This window comes from Scomber japonicus, chromosome 22 (assembly GCF_027409825.1).
Source record: "Scomber japonicus isolate fScoJap1 chromosome 22, fScoJap1.pri, whole genome shotgun sequence".
Lineage (NCBI taxonomy): Eukaryota > Metazoa > Chordata > Actinopteri > Scombriformes > Scombridae > Scomber > Scomber japonicus.
Window position 1 is genome coordinate 26691758 of NC_070599.1, and position 16422 is coordinate 26708179.

The 16422-nt window shown below is 40.7% G+C and overlaps 2 protein-coding genes across 2 annotated transcripts; both read left to right on the forward strand.

Moving 5' to 3' along the window:
- Window positions 1-3625: 3625 nt before the first annotated feature.
- fga (fibrinogen alpha chain) lies at window positions 3626-11885 on the forward strand. Its single transcript, XM_053343637.1, has 8 exons — window positions 3626-3785; window positions 4873-4977; window positions 5862-6045; window positions 7397-7542; window positions 8052-8150; window positions 8882-9046; window positions 9541-10288; window positions 10782-11885. The coding sequence occupies exons 1-8, from the start codon at window positions 3729-3731 to the stop codon at window positions 11489-11491; spliced, it is 2214 nt and encodes a 737-aa protein (XP_053199612.1). The 5' UTR covers window positions 3626-3728; the 3' UTR covers window positions 11492-11885.
- Window positions 11886-12894: 1009 nt separating this feature from the next.
- Window positions 12895-15506, forward strand: LOC128384170 (fibrinogen alpha chain). The gene is made up of 4 exons (XM_053343758.1): window positions 12895-13054; window positions 13602-13785; window positions 13874-14019; window positions 15063-15506. The coding sequence occupies exons 2-4, from the start codon at window positions 13650-13652 to the stop codon at window positions 15393-15395; spliced, it is 615 nt and encodes a 204-aa protein (XP_053199733.1). The 5' UTR covers window positions 12895-13054; window positions 13602-13649; the 3' UTR covers window positions 15396-15506.
- Window positions 15507-16422: the final 916 nt, after the last annotated feature.

Consider the following 16422-nt stretch of genomic DNA (forward strand, 5'->3'; position numbering starts at 1 on the left):
CACCGGAGAGAAACCCTTCCAGTGTGAAGACTGTAAGAAGTGCTTCAGGCTGCTGCACCACCTCACACAACACCGACTAACACACGAGAAAGACTCATAACCTGAAGAGAGACAGAAGACCAGACCACCTGATTTCATTTAAAGCAGTAAAAATCCTCTAATGTGAGCCAGAATCTACAATAATCATTTCAATAATTTCAACTTCTTAAAAGCATTTATGTGCAGCTGATAAACATTTTTGCAGTGTTTGACCTAGAGCTGGGCGATATGGCTAAAAACTGTATCACGTGGCGGTGTTTAGCTTAGTGGGTAGAGCACCCGCCCCATGTGTTGAGGCTACAGTCCTCACTGCAGGCGACCCTAGTTCGAATCCTGTATCAAGCGGTCCTATCCTGCGTGTCATTCCCCCCTCTCTGCCTCCAGTTTCCTGTCTCTCTCTACTAAAAAAATCCTGTACATTAAAGGCATTTAAAATGAGGACCAGGGAAATATATTCAATTTAAACACGTTTATTGTAAACTTCCTCTGATTTGAATCACCTCAGTTATCAATCAATGCAGACAGGGAAAAGAAATGTCAACACAACCATGAAAAACACTCATGCACATAAATGTATGTGGAGTTTGAGTTAGCACCTCCACGCTAAACACCCAGGTGCAGCCAAGCGAGCCTCAGCTCCACCAAAGGACCATTTTGGAGTGTGGGAGTCGCAGCAGAGCCGTGATTGATTCCCAGTTAAGACACTCTGGTAAGAAATGCTTTACATTATGGGCTTAAAACTGCCTTCAAATGGAAAATAACAGGATTTTAAACATGCTATTCAAAACGCCATTAATCGTGATTAACTATGGAAACTCTGCGATTAATCTCGATTTTAAAAAATTAATCGTTTGACAGCCCTAATATTAACAATATAAACTTTATATATAGTCTCAGGCCTGGTGCAGGATGAAGTGACTGAAGAGGCTGATAAACAAATACTTGGAGCCAAAACTTTACATATAATAAAATAAAGTGATTTAAGCTTAGCAGTAGCCTCAGAAAGACTAAAGAACAGCATGAGTCTACAGCAGGGGTGTCAAACATGTGACCCGTGGGCCAGAACCGGCCCGCCAAGGGGTGCAATCCGGCCCACTTTCCTTCCTGTGTTGTTTTCCTTCCTTCCATCTGTCCTTCCTACCTTCCTTTTATCCTTTCTTTGTTCCTTCCTTCCTTTCTTCCTTCCATCTGTCCTTCCTCCCATCTGTCCTTCCTCCCTTTCTTCCTTCTGTCCTTCCTTCCATCTGTCCTTCCAACTTCCTTTTATCCTTTCTTTGTTCCTTCCTTCCTTCCATCTGTCCTTCCTCCCTTTCTTCCTTCTGTCCTTCCTTCCACCTGTCCTTCCAACTTCCTTTTATCCTTTCTTTGTTCCTTCCTTCCTTCCATCTGTCCTTCCTCCCTTTCTTCCATCTGTCCTTCTTCCCTTTCTTCCTTCTGTCCTTCCTCCAATCTCTCCTTCCTACCTTTCTTCCCTCCTTCATTTTGCCTCTCTTTCCTTCCTTCCCTTCTTATTTCCTTCCTTTCTTCCTTCATTCCCTCCATCTTTTTAATGATCCGGCCCACATGAGATCAAATTGGTCTGTATGTGGCCCTTGAATGAAGATGAGTTTGACACCTCTGGTCTACAGTCTCCAAATCAAAGAAGAAACAGAGTCGTGTTATTATTCATCTACAAATAACAATGAAGGTAGCAGGGTTGAAACCAATGGGTCACTCATCACAACCTTGGTCCTTATCATAGCTGTGACTCAGCCTCAGTGTCTCTGGAGCTGAGCCAATGATGAAATACTCCCACTGCTAACATGTTGGGAGAGTTGTTGCCATGCTGTGAATGATTTAGAGTCACATTAGTCACAGTAGGGAAACAAACCCAACAAGTTCTCATAATCCTGATGTGACCTGGAAGAGACATTATGATCTATTAATGTCATAGTACAGTCAATATTTGAGAAATAAGTCAGAGTGGCAGTCTGGTTTTGATTAAAGTCTAAATTAAAGTATTTTACTGAAATGCTTTTATAGTATTCTGGAAGAGAAGACTGTCTTTATATTTATTTATTATATTTTAAGAGTTTGTCAGTCATGATTTCGGCCTAAACCAACCAAAAAAAAGGCCAAACTTTACCTTTTTAAAGTGTTTCTATCCTGTATAGTAATCCAGATTATTCCAAACTCAATCAGTATTAAAAGGCAAAGTTTAGCATTCACTTTAAGAGGAGAAACTGAAATTGGAAATATGCTCATTCACTTTCTTATAGAGTTATAGAAGATAAATATAAATCTATCTTTCTCATCTGTAAATATGAAGTTGGAGTCAAGTACATAAACAATAAATGTGACGCAAAGTGTTCATTTGTGAATTTTAGATGAGCTGGAAGTCTGATGGTTTATCTTTGGACAGAAAGCTAAGCTAACCCCAACCCTTTTTCTTGAAGCTTTAAGCTAAGCTAAGCTAACCATCTCCTGACTCAAGCTTGATATTGGGCCAAAAAAACAGAATAAGCATATTTCCCAAAATAGTTTAAATATTCCTTAATTTAACCTTCCTGATGTCTTCCCATCAACCGTGCAACTTTTGTCCTCTTGGGTCATTTGTGACTGTTAATAAAGCATTAAGAGTAAATCATCCCCTAATTCTGTGTTGGACCTCTTTAGCCAACTTCAATCAAACAAACAGTAGAAATGAATGAATTATTTTAAGTAAATTAAAGATCAGAGGAAAACAAAAAACAAAAGGTTTAGTCAGGATACAGTATTTAAACCATTTTAAAGATATTTGAATGGCAGTAAATAATCACAGCTGCAAACTCCTGACTCAAGCTTGATATTGGGCCAAAAAAAACCCAAATAAGCATATTCCCCAAATAGTTGTTTTTTTTCACAAAGTACTTAATTTAACCTTTAAAATAAATCCATATTTCTAAACTGAAACATTTTTAAACAGGTCAAATAATATAGAGAACAACTGTCTCCTGACTTTTACCATACAGACTTCAAGAGGTAAAACTGATTAATAAATAAGATGATAGTGATTAACAAAATAAAAGAAATGTATAAATTAAGGTCAAGTTTTTGCTGTGATGTGGGTGTCGGTATGGGAGGGGTCGTACGTATATAACCAGTGTATTACCAGTACAAATAATAATAAATAAAATAATTAATTAAATAATAATAATTAATAAAATAAATAAATAATAATAATAATAAATTAAAAATAAATAAATAAATCCTCAGATCAACTCTTCAGATCATTTTTCTCAAGGAAATTACAGAAGACCTTCCATATGTGTTGTTGTTTTGTTGTTTGCTTTCTTTTACTCTCTCACATTGATTGATTCGATGACTAATTCGGCCTCATTCTTCTTACTGTCAGCGCTCTTCATCACTATTTGCTTTGAGACAACACACAACTGACTACCAGTAAATGTTGTGAGTATCTGAACTCACAGTACGACAAACACGCCTCCAACATTGATCTGAGCGGAGCAGCCGAGAGGTTTCCCAACAACTCCTGTCCTGACCTGGCAGACTTTTTCCAACCCCTCCCGTCTCCCCCCGCTGATGAGTCAGGGGTTCGTCAGACTGAACCAGCAGCCTTTAAATGATGTGACAGCAGCTGCAGAGAGACATTCACCAACCAGACTCAAGACTTTACACACAGAGGAAGAAACAAGGAAGAAGAAACAGAGATGGGACGACTCGGTTTACTCGTCTGTGTCGGTGTGATTTTTGTGGCTTCGGCTGTGGTGAGTCTCACGTCAGATTACTACGATGTATTTAAAGTGGTGAAACACAGAAATCAGATATATGTTCAATTATAGGACCTTTATTAACTAAACTATGCTACAAGGTTTTTCAGGACTTGAATCTTTATCATGTTGCTTTGTTTCCCTCCTAGCTGCTTTTACAATAATCATCATTTTTAGAGGTTTTATTTTTTATTTTTTTAAAGATTTTGTTGGCATAGACGCCTTCATTTATCAGTAGACAGACAGGAAACATAGGAGAGAGGGGGGGGGGGGGGGGTATGACATGCAGCAAAGGACGCACGCCTTAATCATCATTTTTAATTATGTCGTAGTTTCCAAACAAAGCTGAAAGTAATTTGAAAAACCTTTTTAAATATAATAAGTATATAATAATTTAAAAAGTAATTAGATTTTTTTGTGTGTGGCAAACTGTAATCTGCTCTAGAAAGGCTTCATTTTAATACATTTCTTATTATTATCAGTCACTAGCGTTCGTACAACTCAAAAAAATGTGGTATTTTTTGTTCAGGTATTTTTCAAAAAGGCTTTTATTCTTTTAATTTTGAGTTCTGGATCATGCAGACTTTGTATTTTCAGCCTCAAATGTAGAGATTCAGAAACCAGACAAGCATTACTCTAACCCTGCAGTTAATTTCCCAAAATAACCTCAAATATTAACTGACTAGATTAGCGACTGTAGCTAACAGCGTAGCAACTGTAGCTAACAGCGTAGTGACTGACTGACTTCATCTTTTTGTATGTATCATTATAAAGTATACTGATTTGCAATTATATGTATATATTTTATAGCTTTATATTATAAATTATGGAGATGTGTGCTTATATTCATGTAATTGATTGATATAGTTATTTACACCCATAGTTTCAATCCAGCTGGGCACTGATTTAGTTTTATGGGTTTTATGTTGCTGATTTTCCGTTTGATCTTTTTTATGATTGGTGGTTTTATGATCTCAGTTCTTCAGCTCATACCACCTTAAACTAAACTGAACTGAATAAGTACTGTTAGCTGTGATAGTTACAGGTTACAACCACATGTTGCTGATTATTTCTCTCCCTCCAGAGCGTAGTGATCGACCCGAGGGGAGCTCGGCCGGTGGAGCAGGGCACCAGAGGCGATAAATGCGCAACTCAGAAGGAATGGCCTTTCTGCACATCTGATGAATGGGTACGTACTTCACTTCCCTTCACTTCACCGTTCCTCTGATTTCTTTTGCTCCACAAACCGACAAAAATAATGATGAAGAGCTCAAAGTTTTTAAGCCTTAAGATTTGAAGAGTTACACTATGAGAGAAGAAAAAGCTATATGGTTTTTAACCCTCCTGTTGTCTTTGAGTCAAGGGAGGGAGGGAGGAAGGAAAGGAGGGAGGGAGGAAGGGAGGAAAGGAGGGAAGGACGAAGGAAGGAAAGGAGGGAAGGAGGAAGGAAGAAAGAAGGAAGGAAGGAAAGGAGGGAGGGAGGAAGGAAGGGAGGGAGGGAGGGAGGAAAGAAGGATGGGAGGGAGGGAGGAAAGAAGGAAAGGAGGGAAGGAGGAAGGAAGAAAGAAGGAAGGAAGGAAAGGAGGGAGGGAGGAAGGAAGGGAGGGAGGGAGGAAGGAAGAAAGAAGGAAAGGAGGGAGGGAGGGAGGAAGGAAGGAAGGGAGGGAGGGAGGAAGAAGGAAGGAAAGGAGGAAAGGAAGAAGGGAGGAAGGAGGGAAGGAAGGAAGGAATGAAGGGAGGAAGGAAAGGAAGGAAGGCAGTAGGGAGGAAAAGGAGGAAGGAAGGAATGAAGGGAGGAAGGAGGGAAGGAAGGAAAGGAGGAAGAGAGGAAGAAGGAAGGAAGGAGGGAGGGATGACAGAAGGACAAAAGTGAGGGAGGATGGGAGGGAGGAAAGAAGGACAGAAGGAAGGGAGGATGGAAAGGAAGGACAGAAGGAACTCACAGTTAGCAGACAAGGACAATTAGCACCAGTGGTTTGAAAATGCTATATCTGACATTATTTTTCATATTTCCTTCTCCACTTCCTTCTCCACTTCCCTCTCCCTCTATCCATTCCTTCTGTGCTCCATCAGGGCTCTAAATGTCCTTCGGGATGCAGGATTCAGGGTCTGTTGGATAAATACGACCACAGCCAGCTGAGGAGGATCGAGAAGATCCGCAACCTCCTGGATCAGAACAAAGCCAAGCACCGCTCTGCAGACCAGGTGTCCAAGCAGACCTACGAGTACCTGAAGGAGAAACTCATCGTGGACTCTGGTTCGTCTTTTCTTTGTCTTTTTATCTTGTTCCTGTTCTTGGCAGTATTTCATTAAATTTGACAGTAAATTCATATTAACACAGGAACGTCTTCAACTGAACTGAATCAGTAACTTAAGGCAAGGCAGTTTTATTTATATAGCGCATTTCATACACATGGCAACTCAATGTGCTTTACATAAAACAGAAAAACATGTAATTTGAGAAACATTAAAACGTACAATTAACCACGCACACTAATAAAAGAGAGAAATAAAATGCTAGAATAGAGCATTAAATATAAGATTGCAGCATAAAATAATAAATTAGCTTTAAAATCATTCAAAGGACATAGAGTGCAAATGAAAGATTAAAATGTAAAGTGCTTTAAAAGAGCTCAATCATAAGCTCAGGAGAAGAGAAGTGTTTTTAACCTGGATTGCAAAATGATCTGAGTTCTGCTGGTAGTTTGTTCCAGTTGTGTAAAAGCTGCTTCATCATGTTTAGTTTGAACTCTGGGCTCAACTATCTGACCTGAGTCAGTAGATCTCAGAGCTCTGGGCTCAACTATCTGACCTGAGTCAGTAGATCTCAGAGCTCTGGGCTCGACTATCTGACCTGAGTCAGTAGATCTCAGAGCTCTGGCCTCAACTATCTGACCTGAGTCAGTAGATCTCAGAGCTCTGGGCTCAACTATCTGACCTGAGTCAGTAGATCTCAGAGCTCTACTGGGTTTATATTCTACTAACATGTCATTCATGTATTCTGGACCTAAACCATTCAGTGATTTGTAGACCAGTAGCAGAACTTTAAAATCTATTCTATAGCTGACTGGGAGCCAGCCAAATAAAGTTTTAAAATATTTGGAATTAATTAATTAGGACATCCAGTTTGTTTTTGATGCTTATTCGTGCATCGTTTACATGATTTCATATATTTAAAATCTATTCTATAGCTGACTGGGAGCCAGTGTAAAGACTTTAGAACTGGAGTGATGTGCTCTGATCTCTTTTAGCTCTTTTAACTGAACTCAATCTTTTATAGATAATTTGTAGTTCAGACAGTTTCAGATTTCTACTGAAATATTATTTTACAGGCCTGATTCTCCATTTTTGGAACTCCAAACCTTTAAAAAGAAATGTGTTTTGTATGTTTTTAAGCTCTAGACTCTTGTTACACATAAAAATATGCAAAATATGTTGAGATGTGTGTTAAAATGAGAAATTGATTTGTACTTAGGTCAGGAACTAGTGGAATAAAATTAAGAATACTGCAGGATTTGATATGAAATACCCCTAGAAGTCTACATGTTTGCTGATTATCTGAGTATTACTCCTCCCATCTAAGTATCTGTGTTCCCTTCCTCGACCAGGTAATGACAACAGCTACTTCGACTTGGCCCAGAATCTGCGTCAGAGAATCATCGACATGAAGATCAAGATCGACAGACAGCTGAGGGTCCTGGGCGCTCTGAAGGAACGTGTCAGAGACCAAGTGGTCGAGATGCAGAGGCTGGAGGTATGGAGACACATCAGGGACAAAAGTACATGTTAAATATAAATGAGGTTTACCGAAAACCTTCCAGCAGCACACCTGAGATACACCTAAGTAATTATCAGTCTAATTCAGGGGTGTCAAACATGCGGCCCGTGGGCCAGAACCAGCCCACCGAGGGGTGCAATCCAGCCCACTTTCCTTCCTGTGTTCTTTTCCTTCCTTCCTTTCTTCCTTCTGTCCTTCCTTCCTTCCTTCCATCTGTCCTTACTCCCTTTCTTCTAGTTGTCCTTCTTCCCTACATTCCTTTTTTCCTTTCTTCGTTCCTTCCATCTGTCCTTCTGTCTTTTCCTCCTTACTTCCTTCCTTCCTTCCTTCCGTCTTTTTAATGATCCGGCCCACATGAGATCAAATTGGTCTGTATTTGGCCCTTGAATGAAAATGAGTTTGACACCTCTGCTCTAATTTGATGAGGGTTCAGGAACTTACTACATAAAAGACTGGATGCACTCATACCCTGTCTCCTCTGTCAGGTGGACATCGACATTAAGCTCCGCTCCTGCAAAGGATCCTGCAAGAGCTACGCCGAGTACGAGGTGGACCGGGAGAGCTATGTGGAGCTGAACAAACAGGTGAGGACCTAATTCTTCCTGCACCCAAGAACCATTTCGGAAACATTACCTGCCTAATACCTAACACTAACCCAGAGTTTAGTTCTTGGAACCATTTGGTCTGAAATCATATTTCTTTGATTTAAACTAAACCACAAAGCAATTTAAGGTCTTCAGGTAAAATGTCTATGGAGTAAGAACAGTGTAAAAAACATAACTATATTCCTAAAAGAAAGAAAGTGATTAAGTTTTATGAGTTTTAATGACTTACTTTATGTTAATTGAAGATATCTGCTAAATGTTTTACAAATTCAAGGAACAAAGGCAATAATTTACTCATTTTAGGGGTGATTAAGGCACTTTGAAACTTTTTAAAGGCCCTCTCTGGTCTGACTACTGCATTTTCTTTTCACCTTAAAGACAATTTGTATCACTAATGGATAGAATAAGCTTTAACTCTGATTTATACTTATTGTTGAAGCTCTGCAGCCATTCTGCTAACACCTTGCAGTGTTTTGGTCCAGTTCCATAAAGAGCACAGATGTCTTTATTTTTTGTGACATGAGATTTTACTCAAGCTTTTCATACTTGTATGTAATGTAATTATGTCCTTGTGTATTAAAAAAACGTTGTAATTTCGAGGATTAACGCACCAAACTAATCTACACTGGTTTCTATGGACCATGTTTCTTACATTCATAGACCGAATCATTTGAATTGGTAAAACAACCCTTTCCATGTTCATTTCCCAGGTTGACCAGCTGGCTGCTCATGATGCTCAGAGCGTCGAGACTGTGAGCTCACTTTATGTGATGAAGAGCAGGCCGCTGCAGGGTGTGCTTGTGGACCCCAAATACAAGTCCGGGATCAGCGGTGTCAGCGTGGCAGGACAACAGAAAGAAGACTTGTTCCCTGAGGTAAGGAAGCATTATGGTGTAAAAACAATATCAGCTTTACAGTGAAGTCAATGGCAATATTTTACTTAATGTGAAATCACCAGTAGTTTTGTCCAGAGTCCCCATGAACCAACATATTATTTCACACATAACTAACAATCAAATTATGTTGGTTTTAACACTTCATATAATGTAAAAGAACCAAAAATCCTACTTTTGAAATCAGACTGAATTTTACCTAAAGTCTTATCCCATGAAAAGAGGCTTTGATACAACTCACCTAGCAGATAGTCAGTTAACAAGACAAAAAGAAACAACAGTTGCCCTTGTATGTAGTAGTGCCAACACTAAAAGTAATACGTTGCCCTCATCTACTTCTTGTTCCTGTGTAGTTTGAATCACTTTGTGTTAGAATCAATGTAAATCTAATACTTTGGGTTTCCCTATCACACCCTAACACATTACATCGAATTTCACACACAATCACACTAAAGTTTTTCCTTTTTATTCCTCAGGTGAAAACCGTCCAGTTGGTCCTAGAACAGGAAGGCTCCAGCTCATCCCCAGCTACCATTTCCAAGCATCAAGGTACTTCCTCCAGTCAGTCTAGACACTCCTCATCCTCCACGTCATCCATCACTGACATTGGGGGAGGTGGTGGCGGCCCTTTCTTTGGCCCAGGCCCAGTACAACCACAGCCCGGTACAGGCCACTCGATCACCAGAATTGAGGGAGGCGGTGGCGACCATTTCTTTGGCCCAGGCCCAGTACAACCACAGCCTGGTACAGGCCACACAACCACCAGAGTTGAGGCAGGGAGTAGCGGCCATTACTTTGGCCCAGGCCCAGTACAAGTACAGCCCAGTACAAGCCACACGACCACCAGAACCACCTGCACCAAGACCGTCAGGAGGACCGTCGTCCACACAAAGGATGGGCCAGTGGAAAGGACAGAGGAAGTGATGGGCGGAGGCCCTGAGTGCCAGGGGTTAGACCTCACTAAAGGAGGAATGGGCTCCTTCTTCCCCAGCCTCAGCCACGTGTCCACCTCCTCTTCCTCTTCCTCTTCCTCTTCCTCTTTGAGCCACACCGGTGGTACCAAGGGAAGCCTCTTTGGAGATCACAAATCTGGGTTTGGGGATCCATTTGCCTCAGACTTCGCCGCATTCAGGACGGCCAACACAGAAGATGATATTCCCGATTTCCACGCCCGGAGTGTGAAGAGCTCACGTTTTGAGCGGCACGCCGATTATGTAGGAAAAGGTACCACAACATCAGTCCACCCTGAGGACTAAATCTGCAGTCTGCCCATAGAACGGTGTTCAGGTAGACAGCATGCTTTAGCATCAGCTAGCTTGCTAGCTAGCCCTATGTACCAAAAATGAGAAGTGAACAGAGTAATTGTTATTGTTAGTTGCTGGGGATTAAAGATTTTTGATTCTTTTTAATGGCATGTTATGATATACAATTCAAGCCTACAAGAATATTTTAAGGCTATTTATACTTTGTAGTTTTGAGGAAAACAGAAGAAATATTGACAGAAATAAAACTAGACCGGAATTCTCTTGTGCCACAAAATCCTCTTGATGTGCCAAATGTAAAAACGTGTTGTAGAAGGGGGTTGATTGGGGCAAGTGTTAGCGACTCTGCAGAGAAAGTGACTGTTAATGTTCTTATCCACTTCAGAAAGTTTCAGCTAGCCGAACCAAAGAACAAGCTAACTTGCGGTCTGCGGTGTGCCCCTCTCTGTTTGCAGATTGCGTTGAAGCCTACCAGAACCACCTGAATGGGGAAACGAACGGCCTGTTTAAGATCAAACCCGGCGGCACGGACTCCACAGAGGTAGTGGAGGTTTACTGCCGGCAGGAAGGGTTAATGGGTGGGTGGTTGTTAGTACAGCAAAGAGAGAGTGGTGTGCTCAGCTTCAATCGCACCTGGGCTGAATATCGCAAAGGGTTTGGCTCAGTCGATGCGCAGGGCAAGGGGGAGTTCTGGCTGGGTAACCAGAACCTCCATCTACTGACTAATCAGGGTGAGACTATGTTGAAGGTGGAATTAGAGGATTGGGAAGGGGGCGTAGCCAGTGCTGAATACATTGTCAGGGTTGGTTCAGAGGAGGAAGGGTACCCGCTGCATGTTTCCGGTTACACTGGGGATGCCGGCGATGCTCTGATAATGTCTAAGTCTGATATGGCTTCTTACCTGTCTCATAACGGCATGAAATTCAGCACCTTTGACAGTGACAATGATAAGTGGGAGGAGAATTGCGCGGAAATGTATGGGGGCGGGTGGTGGTACAACAACTGCCAGTCAGCTAACTTGAATGGGATGTATTACAAAGGCTCATACGACCCAGAGAAAAATACGCCATATGAGATTGAAAACGGAGTTGTCTGGGTCACATACAAACCGGCCACTTATAGCCTGAAAACTGTGAGAATGTTTATCCGATCGGCTGCTTTTTAATAGGAAGCAGAGAAGGGGAAAATCAAGGAAAAACCTTTTTGCCAGACACAATAAAGAAGAGAATATATTAAGAGCCCATTACAACATGCTGAACCTAAGGATGAATAAATATTTGAGGACAAAGGTCTGAAGTGGTTTACGGCCTTTCAGACCTTGCAGACTGTTGATCTGTTCGTAAATCATTATGGGATTTCAAAACCATGTCAAACAGAGCCAGTGTGCTAACATGTATTTTTGTTAAGTCTAATTTTTTTTCCACACTTTGTGTAAACGTCATTGACCTGCTTGCTATCGTTATCTAACCAGTCTTCCTCCGTGTTGTCCCTGTTGCTCAACTCTGTACAAAGCAATGACTGAACTCTGCTCAATCAATAAAGATTAAATGTTCACTTCACATATTTTGTTTTGTGGTGATTTCAGTGTGCAGCAAACTAAAAACTGTACTTATTTTTAACTATATATTTACTTTTTACTTGCTAAAAGACAATTACGAACTTTCCAAAAAAATACATTTTGTTATAAGGTAATAAAAATAAAATATAACCATTAAATTTGGAAATTATCTTAATCTTTATTATCTGTAATGTATATATAACAGTTTGTATCAGCAGCCACCAGATCATCAACATTTAATGTGTACAGCATTTTAAGTTTGTCACATTCATGTAACATTTACATCATTTACATAAAGACTTAACCGGTGTGTCCTATATGCTTCCCCAGATAAGTCGTTTTTAATGTACCGCTGCTATACAGATGATATTCAGTTATACATCCAAAACCCCAAAGACATAATTAAATTGCATGAACTACACTCACCAAGTACTTTATTAGGAATACATGTGCAGTCTAATACAATCCAATACAACAGCTTAGACATAAATTCTCCTTTCACAAAGTGTGTACATTTGTAGTTTTCATTGATATTATCACAAAGGTGGTGATTCACTGGAGTACATTATATTGAAAGGTTATCCGAATATTGCCCCCCCCCCCCCCCCCCCCTCCTTGTATGTTAATGGAGTGGACCAGAACAGAGAATGAAAATAACCTTAATAATCAACAAATCACCATGTTTTAAACCTACTTCATAATTTGTTCAACGGAGCTTATCACCTTTCTGACAATGTCAATGAAAACTAAGAATGTAAAATTGTACATTATGTGGACGTTATGGGTGTTGGTGGTGATGTAGTGGAGTGCATTACATTGCAAGGTTTTCCTAATTGAGTGAACCAGAACAGAGATTTAAAATAACCTTTAAAAAATGAACATATCACAATGTTTTAAAGAGTCCTCTCTCCTGTCTAAACAAATACACCATCACCCCCACACAACTGCCAATCACATCTCATGTTTGCAATGTCATGTTTGAATTAGAGCTCAGTTGAAGGTGAACTTACCACAGTCTTTTTTTTTGTCTTTGTTTGTTTATCTACAGTATGCGTTAGACTGGGGCAACAGAGTCGAGATGGCCGACAGTCCCTCAGGCCCACCCACGGTTATAGGAGGCAACAGTGTCAAGCAAGATCAGGCCTCCCTCTGTGTACAGATGATGACTGGGTAGGAAAACACACACGCACACACACACACACACATATAGTAGTGTTTCCATCATATCAGAGGACATTACATTGACTAACATTAATTTCTTGAAGACTGACCATAATCTAACTTTAACCTTAAACCAAGTCTTCACCTGAAAGTGTAAAATTGATATGTGGACTTGCTTTTCCCACAAGTTCCCACAAGGCGTAAAAAGATTTAGGTCTCCAAATGGTACACACACAGTGACAGTCACCATATATGTGTTTTTCCATGTCTCTTTTCTGAGAGAGCAGCATAAACATCTTAACAATAGATACAAACAACATGAACAGACAAATACAATCGTCACACTACTGTCAAAACCATTGTGTGGAAGGGCATAGTCATATTGAAATAGGTTAAGACAGGCACAAACTGCTGATACAAAGTCTACAAATACTGTCAACTTATATATTCCCACATGTTGCAGCATTACTGGAACGAAGGGGCCTAGACCGAACCATGGAAAATACATAGTTTTGGTCTCAGATTGACCTGTAAACCCTCATGTTCTTCTCCAAAGGTTTCTAAATGCCCCTCTGGCTGCAGACTCCAGGGTTTGATCTCGCAGATGGAAAGCGAGTTGGAGAAGAAAATGAGAAAAGTGTGCAAGGACTCAAAGACGTATGAAGATGCATCTGAGAAGTCCATGACGACGATGACACACATCTACAACTCCAACCGGAAAGTCCTCGTCAATGAATACAGTAAGACTCACTGGTGATGTTTGGTCGAGGAGTTCAGGACGAAATGAAAAAGCAATGCTGACTAATTAATGCTGTGCTTCTTCTCCAGTGTCGGAGCTGAAGTTCGTCGATTACGCCGAAGGATTGGCCAGGAATCTCACGGTACTACGGAAACGATCAGCCAAACTGTCGCAGCAACTCAAGGAGCTAAGCGGCAACGCTCAGGAGCAGATTGAGGAATTGTACAGAACAGAGGTGAGTCATGATGAAATGTCGGAAAACTGTGTCAAGTCTCATTTAAAACAAGTATTGTCAGTAACTTAAGAGCTTTAATGGCGTCGATCAGCCTTTCACAAATGACTCGCCTTGAGAGATGGCCTTTATGTAGCTCTTTCTTACCCCTTTTCCACCGAGCTGGAGCCGGTGGTGGTTTGGAACTAGTGCCTAGAGCCAGTGCTCAGTTGGTGCTAACCCGAGCACCTCTTACAAACCTGTTGCTTTTCCATCGGCAAGGAGCCACGCGACTTTGAAGCGCTTCCATGAAATGAAGAAGATGAAGAAGACAGCTCTTTATAAAAAATAGTACTTTTAATCAACAAATCTTTAACCCTCTGTAAATGCCACGCTAGTCAGCTAATGGACATTAACCCCGCTAGTCTGCTAATAAACGTTAACCTCGCTAGCCGGCTAATAAACGTTAACCTCGCTAGCCGGCTAATAAACGTTAGCCCCGCCCCCTGTCCGCTGACGTAATCGGTTCTTGCTTTAGACCAGCAAAGAGTTGATGCCCGTTCTGAGGCTCCAGGCTGGAGCTTTGGTGGTGGAAAAGCAAAGAACCAGTGCTTAGTCAGGCTCTGGCTCTGAACCAGCACCAGCTCCAGCTCGGTGGAAAAGGGGTATGTGTGTGTTAAAGGGGAACACTTATGCGTAAAAAGTTGTATAAAGCCATTTGTGTCTCCAAAGGACGCTGTGTGTGAAATCTGATAAATCAAGTCAACATCATTTAGGGCTAAAGAATATAAAATTGCTGAAGATCTCTATAGGCCACTCCTCATCTTTACCAGAGGCTAGCAGCTCCAGACTACATTAGCTGCTACAAGCATGCCCATATCTCTGACCAAACTGTTGGCGGTTGAGTTGCATTGTGGGTAATGTAGACATCAGGTTCTGCTGCATTGATTTTGATTTGTGTCCCTTTCGTGTACTTTTTCAATTGCCCCCCATTGTTGTATCCCACAATGGACAGTTTTAGGCCGTCACTTCTACTGATCACCTCACTGTCTTATTCACGTTATCAGGTGGACATTGACATGAAGTTACGAGCCTGCCATGGTTCCTGCCGGTCAGCTGTACCATTCAGTGTCGATCATTCCAGCTATCAAACGCTCCAAACTCACATGGATCAGGTGGACAAGACTATGAACCAGAGAAGGAAGTCTGCTAAACCTCCTGTAGAGATCCCACATGTCAAGCTGCAGCCTGTAGATATTGACGTAGCACCATCTGCCAAATACAAGAGCATCCCAATGGTTCGGAAAGAACTGCTGACACAGTTTGAGGACATCGGACAGAACCACGTCGTTCTGGAAAACCTACTTCAAGAGGCTCTTGATCTTTCAGAGTTGGAATGATAGATGGTGATAGTTAGCAAAGGAAAGAAGCAAGTAACACTTTCTGGAGGGTTTTTCATCTCAACAGCACTTTGTAACTTGATTATTTAAAAGAACTTTTCAAATATATATTTTTTTTCATTTCTACAGTTTGTTTATGGGTACATTTTTAAGTGTAACAGAATGTCTCTGATGGAAATGTTGAATGTTTGTGCATTTTTGTGCCTAATGAACAATTTTCAGAAATCTGTCAAATCCGTTTTCAAACAATCAGATCAAAATAAAATGTATACAAAGCAAAATACTGTGTGAAGCAATTTATGGAGCCATTTCTTTATGCAAACCCTAACCCTCACTTTCTATTACAACCACTATGTTAATTTAACTGCCTTTTGTCTTCATTCCTCTTTTGACCACTTGTAATGTCGTGTTTAAAAAGGTAAAACTTACTTAGATTTAACTATGAATCTTCTGTTTTGTTCAGTAACACATTTGAATATTAGCCCTGAATACACTGAGAACACACTCCTCTTTCTTGCTCTGTTATATTACTTAATCACCTGTCTACATAAAAAAAAGGTATTTCTATATGTAACCTACCTAGTAATTCATTTTAGTGGACAGCCAAAACACATTGCTGTTCACACCTGCATCTATCGTACATCTCCAAACTATCTGATCACTTGTATTCAGATTTTGTTACCACCTACATCACCATGCCCTATTTTCCTGCACGTCCTTGTCAGGGATGCATCAGGAAACATTAGCATTTACAACATAGACACAACATATGTGGTCAAATGTGGCTCAGACCTCCTCAGCAAGTGGTTTGAGTGAATGGACCGTAATGTGTCTTGGTGGTCGTTGACACTTGATTTAGTTCTGTCCACTTGTGATCTGATCATTTATGATGCCTTTTAAAACCAAATGTAAAGAGTCCAGGGGTGGAAAGTAACGAATTACATTTACTCACGTTACTGTAATTGAGTACTTTTTATGAGTAATTTGTAATTTTCTGAGTAGTTTTTGAAATATGTAATTTTACTTT

What these genes read in the sequence shown, in the direction of transcription:
- fga (XM_053343637.1), top strand. Translation starts at nt 3,729, where the DNA reads ATGGGACGACTCGGTTTACTCGTCTGTGTCGGTGTGATTTTTGTGGCT. An exon ending in TTTTTGTGGCTTCGGCTGTG is followed by an intron (nt 3,786 to 4,872) that starts GTGAGTCTCACG and finishes CTCTCCCTCCAG; the next exon opens with AGCGTAGTGATCGACCCGAG. An exon ending in TCTGCACATCTGATGAATGG is followed by an intron (nt 4,978 to 5,861) that starts GTACGTACTTCA and finishes GTGCTCCATCAG; the next exon opens with GGCTCTAAATGTCCTTCGGG.
- LOC128384170 (XM_053343758.1), top strand. Translation starts at nt 13,650, where the DNA reads ATGGAAAGCGAGTTGGAGAAGAAAATGAGAAAAGTGTGCAAGGACTCA. An exon ending in AGTCCTCGTCAATGAATACA is followed by an intron (nt 13,786 to 13,873) that starts GTAAGACTCACT and finishes CTTCTTCTCCAG; the next exon opens with TGTCGGAGCTGAAGTTCGTC. An exon ending in AGGAATTGTACAGAACAGAG is followed by an intron (nt 14,020 to 15,062) that starts GTGAGTCATGAT and finishes TCACGTTATCAG; the next exon opens with GTGGACATTGACATGAAGTT.